General features: G+C 56.1%; 5 protein-coding genes across 5 annotated transcripts; 2 read left to right on the top strand and 3 right to left on the bottom strand.

The window, feature by feature from the left end:
- Positions 1-129: 129 nt before the first annotated feature.
- smc2 (structural maintenance of chromosomes protein 2) lies at positions 130-1,630 on the bottom strand (the record flags this gene model as incomplete). Its single annotated transcript, XM_002957310.1, has 5 exons — positions 130-273; positions 618-699; positions 881-936; positions 1,170-1,319; positions 1,463-1,630. 5 exons carry the CDS (start codon positions 1,628-1,630, stop codon positions 130-132), a joined length of 600 nt encoding a protein of 199 aa, XP_002957356.1.
- A 1,708-nt stretch (positions 1,631-3,338) lies between these two features.
- Positions 3,339-9,173, top strand: VOLCADRAFT_121622 (uncharacterized protein; the record flags this gene model as incomplete). The annotated part of the gene is made up of 8 exons (XM_002957283.1): positions 3,339-4,168; positions 4,865-5,008; positions 5,293-5,380; positions 5,636-5,765; positions 6,045-6,355; positions 6,631-6,735; positions 6,991-7,367; positions 7,752-9,173. 8 exons carry the CDS (start codon positions 3,339-3,341, stop codon positions 7,855-7,857), a joined length of 2,091 nt encoding a protein of 696 aa, XP_002957329.1. The 3' UTR covers positions 7,858-9,173.
- Positions 9,174-9,991: 818 nt separating this feature from the next.
- VOLCADRAFT_42666 (uncharacterized protein) lies at positions 9,992-13,258 on the bottom strand (the record flags this gene model as incomplete). Its single annotated transcript, XM_002957311.1, has 8 exons — positions 9,992-10,083; positions 10,344-10,504; positions 10,766-10,846; positions 11,537-11,612; positions 12,097-12,190; positions 12,345-12,472; positions 12,615-12,735; positions 13,091-13,258. Coding segments are annotated over 8 exons (921 nt in total), but the record flags the coding sequence as incomplete, so codon positions are not given.
- A 476-nt stretch (positions 13,259-13,734) lies between these two features.
- Positions 13,735-14,217, bottom strand: VOLCADRAFT_119662 (uncharacterized protein; the record flags this gene model as incomplete). The annotated part of the gene is made up of 2 exons (XM_002957312.1): positions 13,735-13,876; positions 14,124-14,217. Coding segments are annotated over 2 exons (236 nt in total), but the record flags the coding sequence as incomplete, so codon positions are not given.
- Positions 14,218-16,426: 2,209 nt separating this feature from the next.
- Positions 16,427-18,877, top strand: VOLCADRAFT_119663 (uncharacterized protein; the record flags this gene model as incomplete). Its single annotated transcript, XM_002957284.1, has 5 exons — positions 16,427-16,507; positions 16,647-16,751; positions 17,278-17,342; positions 17,888-17,970; positions 18,651-18,877. 5 exons carry the CDS (start codon positions 16,427-16,429, stop codon positions 18,875-18,877), a joined length of 561 nt encoding a protein of 186 aa, XP_002957330.1.
- Positions 18,878-20,068: the final 1,191 nt, after the last annotated feature.

Consider the following 20,068-nt stretch of genomic DNA (forward strand, 5'->3'; position numbering starts at 1 on the left):
GACAACGCATTCGCCTTCCTGGAAACGTCTTTCATACATACGACAGCTGGCTTGATGCGCCATACGGCCCTGTCCGCCTGCGCGCTCCTTGCCGTTAGTGCCTGAATCCTGCGATGCTTCAGTACACTGTCAACCTACATGGTCGATCTCCTCCAATCGCGCCTGCTTCTTCTCCAGTGTCTTGAGCGCATTCTGCTTCTTTTTCTCGTACATCTTGGTGCCGGAGGCCTCTTCGAGCAGGGACAGGATCTCCGGCGGCTTCATGTTGAGCACCTGTCAGGGAGCACGCCAGCAGATGCTACAGGCCTCATGGTCGAACATGGGCCCAAACATTGCTTGCTCCCAGACCTGCGACGTGCTTTGCCACTGCACGAGACCCCACAAAAATAATCAAAAACTCCTTGAACTCGGCACCACCGTGGGTAGCTTTCGTTATAAAGCTTCCTGCTTACTCTCGTGGGGCCAGATGCAACGTCTCCCTGCCTACACCCGTGGGGCATGCCTACGCTCGGCTATGAATGTACATTTGTTGTATCACCAGACTCACTCCAAGGCCACTTTATGCAGGGCCCAGCAAGGATGGCGCTTGACCAGGCTTATCCTCGCGCAGTGCTTACCTTTGTGATGCGTCCTTGCATGATTAGGAAGGTCGGGTTGTTGACATTCAGTTGTACTGACTGGAACAGGTCAGCAACACGCCTGCGTTAGCGGGAGATAGCATATTTTTTACTGGCGGTACTCATGGCTGGAACAGCAAACTATAGCTGCGCCTGAAATGCAGAAGAGACGCTGAATCCCTTCGGGTGCCACCAGGTCCATCCTAATGTCTGTTCGAGGCGACCACTAGGAGGAAACCATGATGCGTTGGAGGACGACTTACGTCTCGGTTGCTGACACTCCATTGATAAGGTACTTGTTCCGCCCGCCAATTACGACCTGTTGGCACGTCATGAGGGCATGTCCAAAACCGGTCGTCACATGAACCCAGATTGAAATGCGTGGTGTGTGGCCGTGCACGAACTTTCTCCTCCTGACTCCGTTGAGCACGTGTCCATTCAAACACCTCTCGGTCTTCATGGGTCCACTGCTTAACATCAATCAGGAAAATCACAATGACACCGACCAGTGACCCTGTTGTGCAACTGTTATGGTTGCGACACGCGCTGTACCTGACGTGTGATCGATATTGTCTCCTTGTCCTCAAAGCCAGTTGGGGCTTTCTTAGGGTCATCATTCCGAAATGTGATAGATACGGTCGCCTTAGTTATGCCCGCTTGTCCCTGCTTGTATACAAGTTCCTGGAGGCTTGTTGCGCGGACCTGCATGTGCCATGGTGTAAGCCCAGCGAAACGGTTCAGAGCGCGTGAGTTTGGGTTTGCCAGGGTGGAGCTACACACGAGGGTGCCCCTGAGCCTCCGTCAGTGAGACTCCCGACGCCCAGATTGTGAGACTTGGATCCCACCTGACTCAAGTTTTTGATGCCCAGCACAAAACAAATGGAGTCGAGGATGTTCGACTTTCCACTGCCATTCAGACCAGTTATGGCGTTGAAGCATTGGTCGAAGTTGCTGAGTGTAACGCGGCTAGCGTACGACTTAAAGCCTTCAATGCATACTTCGCTTATGTACATTCCTTTCCAGCCAGATAGCGGCTTGCCAAGTCCCGCAAGACTGGCACCGCTCAACTTGCGTCCACCCGCTCGTTTGAATTTACCCTAACCAAGGGAAATAAATTACGTTATGACAGCCTTTCCTATGTAAAGTGCATACGCTAGAAGGTGCTGTGCTTGCAAAGCTGTCGTTACGCGGATGAAAGGCTAATAAAAAGCACAATCACGGAAGGAAAGGTTTTTCCTATGCATGATATATTATTAGTGTCGAACGGCATTAGGATGATGCCATGCCTCATGCCATCACGATGCATCTTCGTTGCCATGTTCAAATTGCTGTACCGTTGGTCTTGAACCGCCATGCCAATCCCAAAAGGTTAAGACTTAGGAGCAAGCTATCATGCTCATCTTTTATATTTAAATTAACTCCTTATCGTTGTATGCGCATGCAGGCACTTCACTGAGGATTTAGAGCCTAACGGAGCACGTAACACTTAACTGGGGCAAGCTTGCTTGTCAAAAGATGTCCTATTTACCTGAGGTGGAACTGCACTTTAAATCACGCACATGACAACGCGAACCTATCTTGCGCAACAAACCGCAAGAACCGGCCATACCGGCCTCCGAAGCCACCAACAGCAGAAGCATTTCTTCTATATGCACACTTGCAACGTGCAACCTACCACGTAAGGCAATAGCTCTTGTGTTTGAGACGTGAAAGAATAGTAACGCGCAAGACCCAGAAACCGTTTGGAGGGCAGTGCAAAACACCTGGAGTCTTAGTCCCGGCTGAAACGCCTGTGATACTCAGCCCGTCATTTCCACAGGTCAGACAGCTAGGGAGTAGGACGATAAGCTTGTCAATAGACGAAGAACGGCGGTGACATCAACAGCACAACTGTCCTGGCACGTACACAAGCTCACCTGCTCGTACACAAGCTGTTGACCAAGGCACGTGAGCATATCTGTGCTTATGATTATTTAAACTGGGCACGCGCGGATGGACGGTCATGGAATCCGCAACAACAGATATTGAGGTGGCAGAGCCGTTACTTGGGCCAGCGGGCAGTGCCGGTGATGGTCCGGCTCTACTGTTCCCAGCACCCCCACCCCCACCTCCGAAACGCCAACGCCGTGGCCCTTCCTCCGCAGAACAAAAGGCGCGCTCGAGCTAATGCCGCCGCCACCGGTCCCACTCAGAAGCCAGCACCCCTCCTGCCCGCCACCACCCCCAACGCCACCGCTCCCGAACAGCAGGCGGCAACACTCCTGCCCGCCGCCACCCCCAATGCCACCGCCAACCCGGAACGGAAGCGCACCAAATCCACCAACAAGATCGATGCCGTTGGTGTCCCCCTGGGGTTTGAGCGGCCCCATACTCTCAACGAGGACATGGGTTGGCTGACTGCCGCTTGTGGTGGTAATTTCAAGAGCTGGGCCTATGCACTTCAGGGCTCGACGGCGGTCATATGCTTTTTTAGTGACAAAACAAGAAGAGTAACGCCACCATTTTCCGCACGAACTGGGATCGCTAAGCTTACACCCTGCACGACGCCTCCCACTCCCACAAAGCGGCTGTAGACCAGTACATGCAGGATCATCATCATCAGCAAACTGGCAAGCACCTGGCCATGACTCCCCATGACCGAGGTGGCTGACAATGCTTTGTTGGCTCTGTTTAGTGGCGCGTACATGCTCCTCTACCAAGCCATGCCTTACCCCGTGTCGAATGTCCCTGAGTCGTCAGAGTGTCGTGCACGACCTCTTCAAGGAGTTCACCGAGAATCTCATCAAATATCTCGATCGACGGTTCCCTAATAACAGCGTCTTGTTGGCACTGGCCCTGTTTGATCCCGTTGAGTACTCCGGAAAGGAAGAGGTGGATGCGTGGGGCGAGGAGGCGTTCGAAACGCTGAGGGTTTACTTCACGGAGTGCCTGAAGGAGAAGAAGCACAGGTATGATTGCCATCCACAGATCGATTTCGAGGAGGCGAAGTTGCAGCTGTCCGTGTTTAAACATGAGATGTGGAAGTTGCGGCCAGCTGCTGTGGAGGATTGGGAGGCGTTCTTAAAGTCATATGTGGAGCAGCAGCTGTTGTCACAGCTCGTTAGGTGTGGGGAGGTGTTTGGTTTTAGTGATGAGGGCTATGAGGGTGGTGATGCCCCGGAGGGGCTGAAGGAGCGCGTGTGCAAGACAGCTATGCACCACATTAATCTTATGATGCCCAAGCTCGCACCTAAGCAGCACCTGTTCTCGGAGATGTGGAAGCTCGCGCTGTTCTGTGTGCAAATTCAGCCCACGTCGGTCAATTGCGAGCGCGTGTTTTCCGCCCGTGCCGTCATGAAGCGGGATTGGCGGACGCGCTTGTCAGCTATTCGGCTTAACGAGGGTCTTATCGTGAAGCTGAATACGTTGGGTTCCTTGGAAGGAGGTGCAATGTCGAAGGGGGCGATGGCCAAGTACAAGTCCTCCACTAGGATGCACTTCTACACGCATATCGCCGATAAGGTTGAGAATATCCTTCGCGGCCCGCGCTTTAACCGCATGCGATCGGCTGTGTGAGGGTGGATAGCTCGGGAAACGACACTAACTTCATGGCGCAAGACCAGAAGAACTTCCCGTAATTTGCTGATGCGGTGCTAGCATGGCTGTTTCCACTGCTTGTTGAGCCACAGCGAGCACAAGCACGGGCCGGCATGGCGATGAACAGAGGCGTAAGGCGTGACCTTATAAAACGACTGAGACTGCAATGTGTACGGAGCGAGCAGCGCTTATAGTGCTGCCGTTCCCGCGCCAAACTTTTTTAGATTTATTGACTGAAACTGACTATGCCCTCTTGCAGCCGTGGAAACCGATTTGCCGACCTCTGGACGGAACAGCGAGGATGGACAGTCGCATGCGATTCCGTTGCTCTAACGGTTTCCTTGGCCCTTTGTGTACTGAAACAGGTGGCTTGTCATGTCACGGGTATAACATGTAATTGTTTTATTAACAGCGACTTGAGTACGGACGCTACGCGTTTTGTAAAAGTCTTAAGGCACCTGTTGTTCCGTAATATCAGCCAACATGCATTTGCTCGCGCGGACGGGACACGGCCTGGTGAATACTGGAGCTTGTAATCAGCAGAATTCCGGGTGCTGGATCCCTGGCGCGTCTTTGTCTTTGTCATCGCCAACACATCCACATCAGGGACCACGTCAGCACGCGACTCCATGCAACTCTCGCGCTTCGAAGTCAGCGTCCTTGAATCCAAGACGCTGTGTAGTGGCGGAGTCACTTCCATCCTCCTTGGATGCGCCTTGTGCAGTCGTTTCCTGCGCAGTTCGGTTCTACCACCTAAGCGAAACGAATGATTTTAAGGAGTTCTCCGAGATTGTAACACAGGACGTGAAGTGGAGGTAAGGCTCTTTCCGTCTGGCGAAAGGTAGCCGATCCCTCGGCAGGCTCACGCGGAAGCCGGTGTTTCGCAATAGTGGGCGCACATTTTAAACATTGTAAATTTCATCCTGGTGTATTTTGATGCTACGCTTACATGGGCAAGGATCAACCGGGGGCTAGCGCTATACGCCATCCCCCACGGAATCCGCCAATCTCATCCCTGTGCTTTGGGTCGTGTCCCCAAGAGTATTCGGAGGCCGTCCTGTCTATTGACCTCGAGCCATCTGTCACCCCCGGGGTTCAGGCAACGTGGTCTTCTTCAGGGCAAGCAAACACACAGCGGAGCAGAGGCCGTCCACACGGCACTGCTGGAATTGCATGCTGCTTACCAGGTCGGAATAGGGGATGGGGGGACCAACGGTGTGTGGTTTAGTGCTCGGGGCGTGGTGCCGTGCACGGGCCGTGGCGGGACATTATGCACAGGAAGGCATGTACAGGGCGCTTTGTGAGTCTGCCTCCTGTAGCCGCTCATATGGCTGTTCTTGGAACCTTTTTAATCGAAACCATTGGGAGGTTGTGATGCTCAGTTTAGTCGAAATCTGTGGGCTGTCTCCTTTCTGGCACCAAAACGTTGTGCGGTTCCGCAGGACCTGACATTCTCCGTCATCACTTATGCCGAAGAGGAGGGCCGTGTAGCCATGTTTTGGACTGCCGTCGGCACCAACCGGGTCGGATTGTTCGGCATGCAGCCCTCATTCAAGCGCAGCACGTTTTCGGGTGCGTTCGTGGCCATATTAGCACCTTATTCGCGTGTCATCGCGACCTGGCCTCTGCCATCACCCGATCAGTGCAGGGGACAAGTTTTATTGTCGTCAGAGGCTAGAACTCGTGTAAATGGCGGCACGCCGCATGTGCTGTGGTTACAACTGTCGAACATCGCAGTCGAGTCATTGACGGAAGGGATAGAGGGACGGTGACCTCCGCGCTCGCTGGTATGAAACGAGCCACCGACTGTTCCCAATTCGAAGCTCGATTGCCGCGCGTCGTTGCCTGTAGGTGTTAGTCTGGTGCAGCTGAACTCGGAGGGTCGCATCAGTGAAATTATTGAGTATAGGCAACCGACGCACGAGGAGATGGCTGCGTACCTCCGGCGCGACCTACCCGGACCGCAGCGTGCCACCATCGAACGCCTGCTCCTGCGCGGCCACGCCGCGCCAGCTCCCGCTTCCGCCAGCAGCGGTGCTTCAGGCAGCTTCTGCCAGCTGCCATCCTCATCCACTATCGACCCCATGTGGCGCGTGCGGGCGGTGCAGGCTGCGACGGAGTGGGTGGAAAACTGGACGCCGGGGCCGGATTTGGAAAACATGGTGGGCGCACATGGCCGAAGAGGGGAGGAGTCTGTGGTGGCCTACCTTGCATAGAGGCGGCGGGAGGACGCATTATCCCTGGTTATCAGCTGCTGCCTTTGCATCTGAACAGTTTTGACCCCACGCTCCTGCACGCGGGGTTTCATGAATGCATGAGGTGGTTTGGCTTTCCTTTATGGGCGTCGTGGCGTTGACATGGAAATCTGATTCGGTCATTCACGTCCAGTTGTTTTAATGTGCCGCACGGCCACGATTTCGGGGCTTCGCTCCTGCAGGTGCGGGACGATATTGAGGAGTTCAACATTTACAGTTGGCCGGACTTCGAGCAGGACGTGGTAGGGCGGGACGCCCTTGAGGAGCGCCGCAGCAGAAACTCGCAGGTGGGTTCGACTCCGGCGGCAGCACACCGGAGGAGGCCGTGGCGCAACCGTTTCATAGTGATGGAGGAAGACGCCACAGGCACTCGGCGGGGCGCCTTCCTTAGAACGGCAGGAGGGACTCCAAATTCTTCAGTACCCTCCCAACGCTAAGCCACTGCTTGCCGAAGTGCCTCTGCGCCATTTCCCGCAACGGCTGGTACTCAGTACCGCCCTTCACGGCGGCTGCCCGGCTGCTCATGCATCCCCAAACGACAGGACGCGGTCATTATCCGGGAGACCATCGCCGATTCTACCACCAACGTTGTGGTGGTGCACTGGTTTGACTTCGAACAGTCACAGCCCATGGGCTTTGGCTACGGCGATGCCACTGGCGATGCCGCGGGCGCAGGCGCATCAGCAGCGGCAGCCAAGGCGGCTGGGGCGGCGCCTGGAGTGCCGCAGGAGGCCCTGCCGCGGCAGCAGCCGACGCTGCATCCCGAGCACGGCAGCGTGGAGGTGAAGAACGGTCATCTCCGTGTGCACCTCTCCCCCAGCCCTACGCTGCGCCGCTCCCTTGGGAGCGAGGACGACTTGGGTGGACCTTTCAGCACCGGCCCACGACTGCACAAGTACCGCGGAGTGACGCTGTTCAGGTATGCAACGTGCGGGGTTCGGCGTGCGGTGCGGCTGCAGCGTCGGCTGAGGAGGGCCTCACAGCTGGGGCGTCCACGTGCCCGCGTGAAAGCCTTAAGGACCAGGCCCCTGGCCACCCTACGTGGGCCGCGAGTCCCACATCCCCCGCTTGGGTGCCGGCGTGTTATGTGCGGTGCCCGGTCAGGACGGCTTAGCTTATAGCCAATTTCCCGTTCATGTTGCCTCTGCAAGGGTACCGCGTAATGCGCGGGGTCAGCTGGAGCTCTTCTGTTCCTCATGTCTCCTGCCGGCCAGCCTACTTCCGCCGGGAATGCATGTTGCAAACCCTGTTCGTGTTGAAGTGTGCCATTTACCTAGTTGGAACCTCCTTGCCGTTTCCGCAGGCTGGACGAGGACTGCAAGCTCGCCTGGCTGGTCACCTTCCGCGAGATGAAGGCTACCGAGCTTGATACGTATCTCTCACAGAAGCTGCCGGCAGCGGCCATATGAAGATGTTGATGGGACGTCGAAGGGATAGGGAACATTCAGGGTTGCATTCCAATGCTTGGCGGTGCGCTCTGCGTCGCCTGTCACATCAAGCGGTGCGACCGCATACCGTACTGACTCCTGGCCAGCCCCCACCTCCTTACCTCTGATCCCACTTCCTTGCGTGCGTTGTCCTTGATGTAAAGTAGGACATGGGGGCTGGGAAGCTGAAGGAGCCTGTCTCCTGCGATCCAGGCGTAGTGGGAGAAGTGGGGTGTGAGCCGGGCACGGCCTTGTGAACAGCCGTCTGGCGGCTTGGCAGGACACAACGTTTGGCTGCTGGTCGTGCGGCATGACATCGTGTTTAATTGGCGAGGGAAACGTGGTGTTGGTTGTAGAGGGAGAAGGGTTGAGCGCCCAACTGTGCATGCACGCTGTTGGACGCATCGCACGGCAATGTCAGCGGCCGGGGAAGAAACGCTTCTGAGCGAGTCTGGTCATGGGCCAGGACATGACGCGCGGGTTGATTTAAGGTTGGCAGTTTTTATCTATTCACATCCTTAATGGCTTCTGTCAGCTGCCATTGCCTTATATTGGACAAGGCCGCAGTGCTTGTGGGAACTCTATCAGGAGGAGGATTGCGTAGATAGTCGCCAATGTTGTGAATGTGCGCCTTCACCCGAGGATTCATATGCTTCACAGCACACACAATCACAGATCGTGGAGCTTAGAACGCGGCCTTAACTTTGGACTAGTGTTTTGTGCATCATTTATAAGCTGACAGGGGTTGCTCTCCTTAGGGATTAGATCCAATCACAATCTTTCTGGGTGAAATTGTTTTCTCGTTTCTGGGCCGGCCGAGGCAAAAGCCTCGGGTCTGCAAGCTGCGTGTAGCCGTTAGAAGTCCGCCGCGGTAGAGCTTCCCTGTTCCTGTGTCATGTCACTGGCGTGTCCCCGTCGTGTCACCTGGGTGCTGTTATGTAGGCCTTGGGGGTGGTTGCAGTGTCATGTGTTGCGCGTCAGTCATTGGCGCATGGCGTCACCCGTCCTTTTTAAGGTACAGGTCGGGGGTTGCTGTGTCGGGCTTAAGGTTGCTGGCCAGGGACCGCGCTGATGCCCTGCGGACGCCAGTCGGGTGCGTGTCCCCAGCGCCTGGTCCTCTGGCCCTCAAGTATTCTTTCCTTTCGCACTTGCGAGATGTTCAGTGCATGTGATGATGCTCTATCTGCGTATGGTAGCTGCACTCGGGAACAGGAAGGGGGCCGCTGTGTAGTGCTGCACGGGGTGCTGAAGTTATGGTAGGGGCCATACAAATGCCCGTGTCACAAAGAGATGCTCGATGTCTTGTGTACCTAAAGGCGTTCCATCACATCTCAGCGGAAAGCTTGACAGCGCGCAAAGCTGTTTGGGTGCGGTTGTGGTGTTCGATAGGATGGTTACGCATAGGGGTGGGGTGCGCAGAATCACAAATGGCTATTCGATCCAAAATACAGTGTTTGAATGCTGGGAGATACGTCAAGCAGCAAGACAGGCCAACAGTCAAGTACGCAAGCCTGCGTCCATTCGACGTCTCTGAACCCTTAGAAACCTAGAATCCATGACGATGTATGGCCTAGCCATGTGATGTGGTCGAGACATGATCGCTAAAGATTACGTCGTTGCATAAATCCGACGGTCCAGAGCGTCGGATTATATACACCTCCCGAGTTCCATTTCATAAAAGCCGATTACCACAGCCGCCAACCGTTTGGAAATAACAGCTTCCAAACCATGCCGCAATTGCCGCGTTCAACGTCAAGCCACTGATGTCACCCCAGGACTCCCCAGCAATCACCTTGCTCCTTCATAAACCTAAAACTTCTTCTTAAAGCCACGACGTACATGCGGTTTACGAAGACGGCTGAAACCGCTGACTGTAAGAAGGCAGCTGATTGATGAAGGATTTAAAGTGTGTATGGTACTATACAGGCTGAACAATTTAGCCCTACTCAGGCATCCCACGCAGGCGTCCCAGCCGCCTCACCGGAATGTCAAAAAATCAAGCCGCCGCTTTACCTACATCACTATTGGCGGCAACCGATCCCGTCGCCGGTGTCGCCGCGGCCGTCACCGTTGTCCTCTTAGGCTCGGCTGCTGGCCCTGGCGGCAACATGTAGCGGCGGAAGTGCTCTGGGGGCTCCAAGATGGGCGAGGGCCGGAACGCCAGTCCCACGTTACCCAGCTGACCACATGCCGCCATCTCATCATCGCCTGCGCGTGGCGGCGTTGGCAGGGGCAGCTTTCAGTATAGCCAGGCCGATAACGCACGAGTATATCAGGAAGACAGGAAGCGATCTGAACATATGGCGTGCCTCATGATAGACATCTTTCATGCTCCCGCCAATCCTACGTTTTAAGAACCCCTCGGCCACAGACCGGTGCATCATCTCTCGCTGCGCAAGTCCAGCTGGTCGATCCTCACGCGCGGCGACCCTCCCGCCCAAACCATCCGAGACCGTCCCAGCTCGCACCTCTGCTGTCCCGAATCGTGCACACCATGCCGGCCTGCACCAGCGCAGACCTGAACGCGGTCACGGCCTCCTCGGTGGAAGGCTGGAAGCGTGTGCCCGCGTGAGGGTTGAACATGATGAGGTTGACCTTGCAATTAACGCGCGCCAACATGGCAACCAGCCTTCACACGGAGGGGAGTGGGGAAGCCGCAAGCAGAAGGGAAACACATGCAGCGCTGCTGAAATAACACGCAATGTAATTCCCAGCTACGGAGCCGCGGCACAGGCAAAAGGCGCCCTTCCACTTCTCCGCGACTGTTCACTGGAATTCCATGTCAAGGTGGATAAAACGGGGCATTTAGCGAAGTAATAGTAATGTGCACTCCTTAAGGTTGGCTTCAAGCTAAAACCCCACTCAAGGCCGTGCTTCAGACCTTGCTTACCGATGGGCATCCTGCAGCGTGTCGTTGATACCATGCAGCATCGTGTATTCAATCAACAGGCTGCGGCTACTGCTGTTGCCGCTATCGCTACCGTCGCTGCAGCCGCTGCTGTTGATGCTGTTGTTGCTGGCCGCTGCTGCTGCCGTGGCCTCCCGCGTCCATGCTTTTGACGAAGCTTCAGAGGCGCCACCTGTGCCGACGTCTACAACCGTCAGAACACGACTGCTATCCCCGCTATTGCTGCTGCGGCTGCCGTTATTGCTGGTGCTTCCGCTGCTGCCATTCCTGCTTGAGACGCTGCAAGTGCCACTACCGCTGAACCCGTTGTGCATGCTTGCCGCCATCACCGTCGGCTCTGCGAGCTGCTGTGAGCTCGAGCCCAGGAGAGGTAGCCATCGCGCTACCCCTGATTCGAATACTTCTTGCCGATGTGCCGCCTCCGCCTCCGTCTGAACTACTTCAGATCCCTCTGCCGCCGACGCCGCCGCCGCTGCTTCCCCGCCACAGCGCACAGCTCCCGCCTGCGGTAGCGACATGCCAGGATGTTGGTGCCGTTGCCCCTGGTCCTGTTGCTGCTGCTGCTGCTGCTCTTGGAGCGGTTGCTGGCTATTGCTGATGCTGGTTCTGCTTGCACTTGACATCGCCGGTTGCTCTTCCTGTTCCCGCACCAGTTGCTCATCTTCATGGTGATATTGAAGACCGCTTGGCTGTTGCCGTTGTGCTTGAGGCTGATGCTGCGGTCGCTTGTGCGTCGGATCAGGCTTAGGAAACAGCTCTTCCAGAGCTGCTGTAAGAGTGGCCAGGTCGTAGCGGCGGTTGACGGGTACAATCCAGTCCCGGACCTCGTCTGTGTAATATATGCAACAGTATCATTGGCCGCGGAAAGGTGGAAATAAGCAGAGTCCAGATCAGCAACTCTAGCGGTTCCAAAGGTTCCGTGTGCCTTGCATGGTTGCTAAGGAACTAGGTGTTGGGGGCCCGGGGGACGGGAAATGTGGCAATGTCACAGTGGTCAGATGCGGCCCGTGCGAGAGGAAAGGAGGGGAGGGGAGGGGCGCGAGAGCCCGCGAGGGGCCGGCGGGGAGGGGAGGTACGATCTGCGAGCAAGAGGAGGAGCGAAGAAGCGTGCTGGGAATCGGCTTGCTGGCTTGCGGATGTGGAAGGGCGAATCATGGGGCGTGGCGCGCCCTGCTAGTCTATATATAAACTCCAGGGGTTTCTGGCACCGGAGAACCTGTGTTCGCAGGCAGCGCGTGCGACACGCTGCCTCAAACACCCATTCGGGCTTTCCAGTGCTTCTCCTGCGACCCCTCTTCGCCCCGCTCACGCACCCGTTGTTGCGTGTAGTGATAGCGCCATCTGCACGCGGCTCCGGGCGACGACAGACCGCATCTCCGGAACCAATCCGACCGTGCTGATCGTAACCTGCGTGCGGCGCGAGGTGAGTAGAAGTAGAGATTCATCATCCATCAAGTCCCCGGGGCTCCGCTGCATGGAAAAAAATTTCCACGGCCTTCCTCCCGCCTACTTCCCCCAGCCCGCAGCCCCCGGTTCGCTTCGCCCTTCACCTACGCCCCACCTTGTTATGGCTGATGTGCAGTCCCAAGTAGTGGCTCACGATGTCAGCGGCCGCCAGCACTGCCTCAGTGTTGTGCAGAGGCTCCCCCATGCCCATGAAGACCAGGTTGGTCAGCTGGGTGCGCTCGCCTGAGAGGCCAGGCAGGGCGGGGGAACCATACGCAAGAAGCAAAGAATGGAAGGCATGGCTTCGTTTCGACATACAACCGCGCTCGTCTTTTGCTCCCCCTATGCGTTCTTCTGTATTGGCATCCATCAGACGCAATCTTACCCTCCTGCGCCAGGAAGCGCCTCGCCTCCACCACCTGCTCCACAATCTGCGCCGTAGTGAGGTTGCCCAGCAGCCCCATACGGCCCGTGTAGCAGAACTGACAGTTCATGGCGCATCCCACCTACCAGCAGCACCCACCGAGGAGAGGGTCAGCGAGGAGGCGTTCCGTGGGACAGCACGTCCAGCCGCGGGGTGTCTGGCAAGCAACGGTCACTCCGCCGGGCAGCACCCGCCCTCCAATGGATCTAGCCTTCCTTACACACCCCTACAAATGCACACTAAATACATTCGCACGTCCCCGCACGTCCATTTTTCGCATACACACCCACACGTGTGTGCCTCACGTATGGGTAAATAAAGTTGCCATTCTTAGTACCATCCTCGTCACTTCTTGCTCATGCCTCAGCTGTCAGTTCATTGGGAAACACACGGAGACGTCTCCGTGCCAGAGCAGGGCAGGGCAGGGCCCCACGCACCTGCGACGACACGCAGATCGTGAGGCGGTCCCGCAGCCCCTGCTGCCGAACGATAGGTATTAGCACCGTCTCTACGCTGCCCCCCGCCGCCTCTCCCTCCGTCAACGTGAACACAAGCTTGCGGGTGCCGTCAGCAGCTCGCGCCACCTGGCTCAGCCGTAGACCGCCGTCCAAACTCACGCGCTGCCTAGCAGAGGTGGACGTACGGGGTACAACCCGAAAAACACCAACCCGTGCGCGATAAAAGAGTTAACTCAGGCGGGTAATTTCCTGGACACCCTGGGCGAGCTGGTGGTTGCATGCGGCGACGGCGTATTGGCGGGTGAGCATGCGGGAAGCCAAGGCAAGTCGCATAACGGCATAAGTCTTTCGTGATGGCAGTACGTGTTGCCACGACACATGACCAGGGGCTACTTTGCGGCCTGCTATCGTGATGTGTATGGTGTGGCGGCGTGGAACACAAGGACGGAGTGAGGATCCCTGAGAAGGGCCGTACCTGCCTACCCGCCTGTTCCCGCACCCGCTCCCTCCCTGGTGCAATGCCCCCTCCTAGAGCCAGAGGCACACCTCTTAAACCTGGACCTTCACAGTCTCTGGTACTCTGCTAGGCCCCCTGCTAGGCCACTTTTGATGCCCCTGCTCACCCCGCTTTGGCGATGAACTTGGCACTGAATCCGTTCTGTCGGCCCACCGTCTCCTCCAGGCTTCGAACCCAGGCGCCTGCGGGCGGGTCCGCGTACATCCAGCGCCAAAGCTGTAAGGCCCGGTTGGCCGGGGCCTCCTCGCCTGTGGCGGACGTACGGGGAGGCAGGCGGAGACAGTTGGTTAGAGAGGCACCTGGACGGAACAAAATACACGAAGGCATGAGTCTGTCTATCTGTCTATTTGCATCTGTTCGTGTGCCTGCCTGCCTGCCTGTCGGTCGGTCGGTCGGTCTGCCCCATATCAATTCGTCCATCCATCCATCCTTCCCAAGGCCCCAAATACACGCATACATACACACGCACACGTGCGTCTCTTCAGCAAAGCCTACCTTCTGACGCGCACCAGGCTTCCAGCTCCGGTAGCGTCAGGCTCTTCAATACCAACCGCCCCTTGCCGTCATACAAGCCCGGTCTGCGAGGCATTCAAGTACACATTCACATGCCTTATCCATCATACCCTGGTAAAAAGCGTGGCTGCAAACAAGCACGAGACTGCACGGCATTCACCTCAAGGCAGATTCACTAACCTGCCCACTGGTGGGCTCCAAGGCAGCGGTTCAGGTGCCGCCACCGCAGCCAGCTGCTGCCGCTGCTGCTGTTGCTCGCAGCATGACACATTGCCTGCAACCTGCGATGCTGCTGCTGCTGCTGCTGCGGCGGCTACAACCTGGACCCGAGCTAGTGCCGCATGCCGTGGCGCCGCGGAAAGGGTGTGCGATACCACTGACTACAGTACAAGTACATATGGTACAGCGGATACGGGAGACGGTACGGAAAAGTTACTGGATAGTTGTTGAGGCCGATGACAGAATATGGGATGTGGGATTGAAATATCGGCCGGCGTGACGCATTTCATGTACGTGAAACAAGCAGTGACACCTATGGTAGAGGGGGGAAGGTGGCACCATGCGCTGTGGATGTAGCTTGAGCTATGCGAGGTGAATGTGAAGTACGACGGCAGCACGACTTGATGTATTTGGACGGACAGCACGACCAGAGAAGGGGGGAAACGAGATAACAGTCCGTGAAGTGGGGGTTAGGCGTATGGTTTCCCAGATGCGTCGGCGGCGTCGGGCGACCATGCCAAGCTTCTAACCCGGAGATGTGTGCGATAAAAACTGATCGGCCCAGTGGCGGATCCACAACTGACGTTGGTGTGTCTTTGAGGACGAACAGAGCGTAGTAAACGGTGCGTAACGGCTGCGCCGGTTAACGTGCTGCTAATGCACCCAGCAGGGCCGGACGTACAGCTGACTTACCCAACGCCAGCCACACAGCCCGCTCCCACAGAAGACAGGGGTAGACTGGCGATCGAGTACGTACGAAACCTTGTATCTTAGAGCCTCTACAGGCCAACGTGAACGATGCAACGCGCCTAGGCGGCCAGAAGTTCCTGACATGCTAGGGCCTTTAGGATTTTTCAGACAAGATGTTAGAAGACATCATCTACATGTAAAAGTTTGTATTAAAGCAAGCGTTTCTGGAACAAGAGAGTCATCTGTCCTTGATGATTAACCAACACATGTATGTACGACCACACATCTTTCAGGATTTCGGTGGCAAACATGGAATTGTGATGCAGACACAAGCTCTATCATATTATAACAAAAGCCCAACGAACGCCTGGTAATACTGTGGGCTGTTTACTGTTGGCTTATTTACCTCATTTCTGTTGTCCTCATTTTCTAATGCATGTCTCAAGCTATTCGCGCCCTGTGGCGCGGAACTTACGATACATTGCATCGCGCAGAAGAGTTGTTATGGTTGCAGCGCAGCATGCGAAGAGGCCTCAGGGAACGGTCAAGGTAACTGTCGGAGCGTCCTTGGCATGCCATTTCACCTGTGGCCTCCTCGCTCCTTTACTACCTCCCGTGGACTCCCATGATGCGTTTATCGTGTGAGAGAGCTGCTGTGTGCCTTTCGGGCAGGTCCTCCACCTCATGCGCCATGGTACGACGGAGATGAACGAATACCTGGCGCTGAACCGTTACGACGCGGAGGACTTCAGAGATCCAATGATGTTAGTTGCGATTTTGTATCCTAGCTTAAGCTACACCATGGGAAGAAACCTGTGTGGAGAACGGGCGAGGCGGTTGGCTGGGGTTTGGGCCAGACACCAGGCCAGGAAATGTGTTTACTCCTGAATAATGGGTTTAAGGGGTATTGACCTAAGGAATGACGCCGGCGCGGTCAATTGCTGCGCCCCGTGCGCAGTGCACCTTTCAGAGGACTCTGCGCGTGCTAGCTGCAGCGCCTCCTGGCTCTCTACCTGCTAGGCATGGGCGTGGCTTTTCATCCCTTTCCTGTAGCCCATCACACTAAAAGGCCAAATGAGCCAATGATGAAATGTCTCCTAACATGGGAAAGAAGGGCTGACGACAAAGTTTACATGTATGGCCGTAGGTACGACACAGTGTTGACGGTCCGCGGCAGGATGAGGGCTCAAGCGGCGGCGCAAGTCGCAGAACGATTGAGCCCCAAGCCCGAGGTAGTACGGGAAACGGCAGAGCCACGGGGCCTTATGTATTGAGAGTGTGTCATAAAGCTGCCAGGTCAAGCCCAGTATCCAGTTGCTCGGCTGTTCCACTCCAGTGTAGTACTGCAAGGGCTCCGTGTGCCTGCATGTCCACTGATGCCTGCCCAATCGCCCCACGTATGCGCATTTCATTGGACACGCAATCGGGGCCGCGCGCGTCATGCGGCTAAGCAACCTGTGCGTGTGAAGACCAAACACCCCCCCCCACCCCACCCCACTTTGCATTCACCCAAGCTTATTCCACTCCCGACCGCGTCTACCATTCCCAATCTCCCCGTGTTGCCAACCATCCCCGGGGTTGCTGCTGCTGCTGCAGCTGCTGGTGGTGTCGCCACTGACCCGCGCCCTTCAGACGGCGCAGCTGGCCTTCCTGCCGCACTACCAGGGCCCCGTGCTTGTGGAGCCCCTGGCACGCGAGCGGGTGGGTCCCTCGGATTTCGGTCGGTTGAACCCAGCTGTTCATTGGGTGGTCAGGTGGCTCAGGAGGAGGGTAGGTGCCTCCTTGCTTCCCCTCCCACCGCTCTGCCAGCCTGCCTGTGTCTAAAGGCCTGTACGACTGCCCAACATGGGTCTCCGGGCTTACCTGATGGCGGGTACAGCTGCAGGTCACTTCCACATCCACCGCCACTTCCGTTTCCCCTTCTGCTTTCTTTCCAAAGTCCTACGAAATGGTGTGAAGCTTCCCGATGTTTTGACATGTCCAAAGTGGACTCTGGTTGAGAAAGGACGTTTTTGAAAAATGCGAGTACCGGAGAGGACTGCCCATCTTGGGTCAGTTTCAGTAGGCCCCGGCGATACAGACCACTCCTGAACACGCGTTCGCCCGTACACACGATAGACGTCTGCCAGCGGCCCGCCCGCCTGCACAAACGTGTCGGACTCGCCGCCGCACTCCCGCGCTGAGCCCGAATCCAGATCTCATCTGACATATGACCCGCGGATCGCAGGTATGGCATGCTTCCGACGTAGGTAGTAGCCGGGAGCACTTGGCACGAACGTTCCCTGACTCGAGGTAAGCCAGTCAACCACCCAGCCAGGCTGGCTGGCTGGGTGGATCACACTCCATAACAAGCCACATTAGAGGACATGTTTATCTTCCCTGTCGACATCATCTCCTTGTTCTATCGGCGTTGATGCTTGTGCACGAGACGGGACCTTCCCTCTGGATTCGAAGGGCGGGCCCCAGCGTGTACGGGCTGGGATTGCTTGGGGGCTTGTAGGGCTTAGGGTTTCGCCTGCTACCCATGGCGCAATGCCCCATGATGTTGATGACTTTCCATTGCTGCATTTCTGGTATATGTGTCCGCCCCGCGATGTCTCCGGATTTGGTTTCCCCCTTTATGTTCCACTGGTGGGTTTGCGGTTTACAAATTGAGCATCGTTTGCTCGTCGGTCTTTTCGCCTATGGAAAGCATGTCCTCCGACCCCTTGTCGCCTTTGGATTTGGAGACTTAAGTTTGGAGAACCGGGCCGCATACGTCCTGTTTCTAAAACTTGGATACCTGAATTGAAGGGTTGATGGTAGATGGTTCTATCTGTCGCTCCTGACGCCTGCAGGTTCCAGTTCGACGCCCTTCCGGACGTGTGGTGGCACTGCGTGGATCCCAGCAACCCAAGAAAAGTTGGACTTGAGCCTGAAGGTTAGCACCGTGCCTTTGGGTTGGGGCCCCCGTCGGGTCCCACTGTAATGCGGTTCATCGAGCATGGGACGCTTGAGCGTCATAAGTTTAGGAGGAAGCGACGGGAAGCGATGCAACCAGAATCATGCGGGTCACGCATCGGAGAAGAAGAGTGTGGCATCCTGTTAGCTGGATCCGCACTTCTGGGTGGTGTAAAGGAGCATCGCTAGGGGTTACAAGATGAGGCCACGCAGCCGGGGGGCCCTGCTGTCGCACTGAGGGAATCTCATTTTTTTCACTCGAGCGAGAAGCTGGGCGTTTTACTGGCGCTCATGCTTCAAGGAAAAACCTTTTTGCTGCGCATGAGGTCGGTTCTAACCAAGCTGTAGCGGCACAACTGTTTAGGTTAACATTGTCATTGCGTTATTCCGAGAAGCAGTTGGAATTGCCTAGCTGGAACGGAATGAAGCAGACGAGATTTGAATGAGCGGATCCACTGGCTGCGCATCCCGCGGATTCCCGCCACGTCTTCCATCCGGCGAGTCGCTGTGTAGCACCCTCTTTCCTTAGCCTGTGTTCTTGACATTGCTGCCGACAAGACTAAGGATTCGCACACGACGCTTACGCCATCCTTCCTGGCCGTCTTTGCTCACCTTGGATCCATTTTGCCCATGAACCTGAACCTTCACCTCCACCTGAAGACATCTTCAAGGCGCGTGTGCAGGAGCTGCGCCTGTGGCTGGCCGCGCGACCCGAGCAGTGCATTGCTGTGGTGGCGCACTGGGGCCTGCTGCACGAGCTGACCGGCGGGTTTGACTTTGAAAACTGCCAGATCCGCTCATTCGTTTTGGACGCACGGCGGATTACAGCTGGGCACGCAGCCCTTCGCGAGCAGGTGCCCAACCTGCTGGCTTCTCTTTTCCGATAGACATGGTTTGCTCGGTTTATTACGTGGCCTTATTCGTTTTCATTTTTTTATTTATCCATGCTGAGAGGGATGCAGACGAGGCGATGAACGAACGTGAGTGCAAGGGTGTGTTAAGTGAGACCTCAGCACGGCGAATGTGGTGGGTAGTTGGCTACCCTGCGCGATAGATGGAATATCCCCACTGCAACCGGCTGTGAGGACGGGCGGCTTATTATACTTGTCCTCTGTATTTATTGGCGCGTGTCTTGAAGTGTTTGGCAGGTTGAGCTTTACAAAGATGTCGCGAACATAATTTTTGGCTGATATATTGCTACCGGGCTGCGCTCAGTGTATGGGGTTGGTCGTGTTGCACGCGAGCCGATTGTGGCGCAAAATGTTGGAAAGAACCAGCATATTAATTTCGTGGCGTGCTTGTGGCTGCAGCGTCGCCGTGTGACGCGCGATGTCCACTGAGCGAACTCATCTCACCTTTTTAATTGTCACACGAGGAATAGTGCTCAGAAAAGACTCGCTTGTATGTGTTAATTTGATCTCGTGAGTGTGTGTCTGTGTGTTTAGTTGAACTGAGGCGTGAGATGTAAAGGTTGGAAGATTACATGTGTTTGTAGTTTGGTTTGGGAGCTAGAGAGCTCCGTATCTGTGTGGATGCACCTGACTCAGGGGCACGTGTAATTGCAACTGCGGGCTCGGCATTTAGTGAAGTCACAAGGTAAAGGGGCACGTGCAGCGCTGGCCTGAAGTATCGGAGCGCAGCTCCAGGTTAAATAGCATGGCCCTGTACACTTTTAAGAATTTAGGTAGGGGCACACGTCAATTTCCTCCCGTAGCTACAGGAAATCATATCTGATGCCATGGAGGTCACATGTATGGAGCAGAATGTAAGGAAGTGGGACACTGCTGCAGCCTGGCCTTGCAATGGCCATAACTGCGGATTCCAGCTACCTGCACATCATCCTGTGGTTAGCCATAGGTGCGCGGAAATGTGGAGGGGTCGGAGTAGGGGTTTAAGGTTCAAACTTGTAAGCCTACCCAGGCTTAATGTCACCAGCCCCGTGAGGCCACGTTCACTTGAATGAGCTCCTCACAGTAGGTAGAAGCGCAGCGCGGTAAGTGCCGTACGTCCACCAACGTTTTTGCGAGCACCCCTGTAACGATGTGAAACAGGACTGCTGCTGGCCCACTGTGGCTTGC

This window comes from Volvox carteri (genome assembly GCF_000143455.1).
Source record: "Volvox carteri f. nagariensis unplaced genomic scaffold VOLCAscaffold_72, whole genome shotgun sequence".
NCBI classification, from domain to species: domain Eukaryota; kingdom Viridiplantae; phylum Chlorophyta; class Chlorophyceae; order Chlamydomonadales; family Volvocaceae; genus Volvox; species Volvox carteri.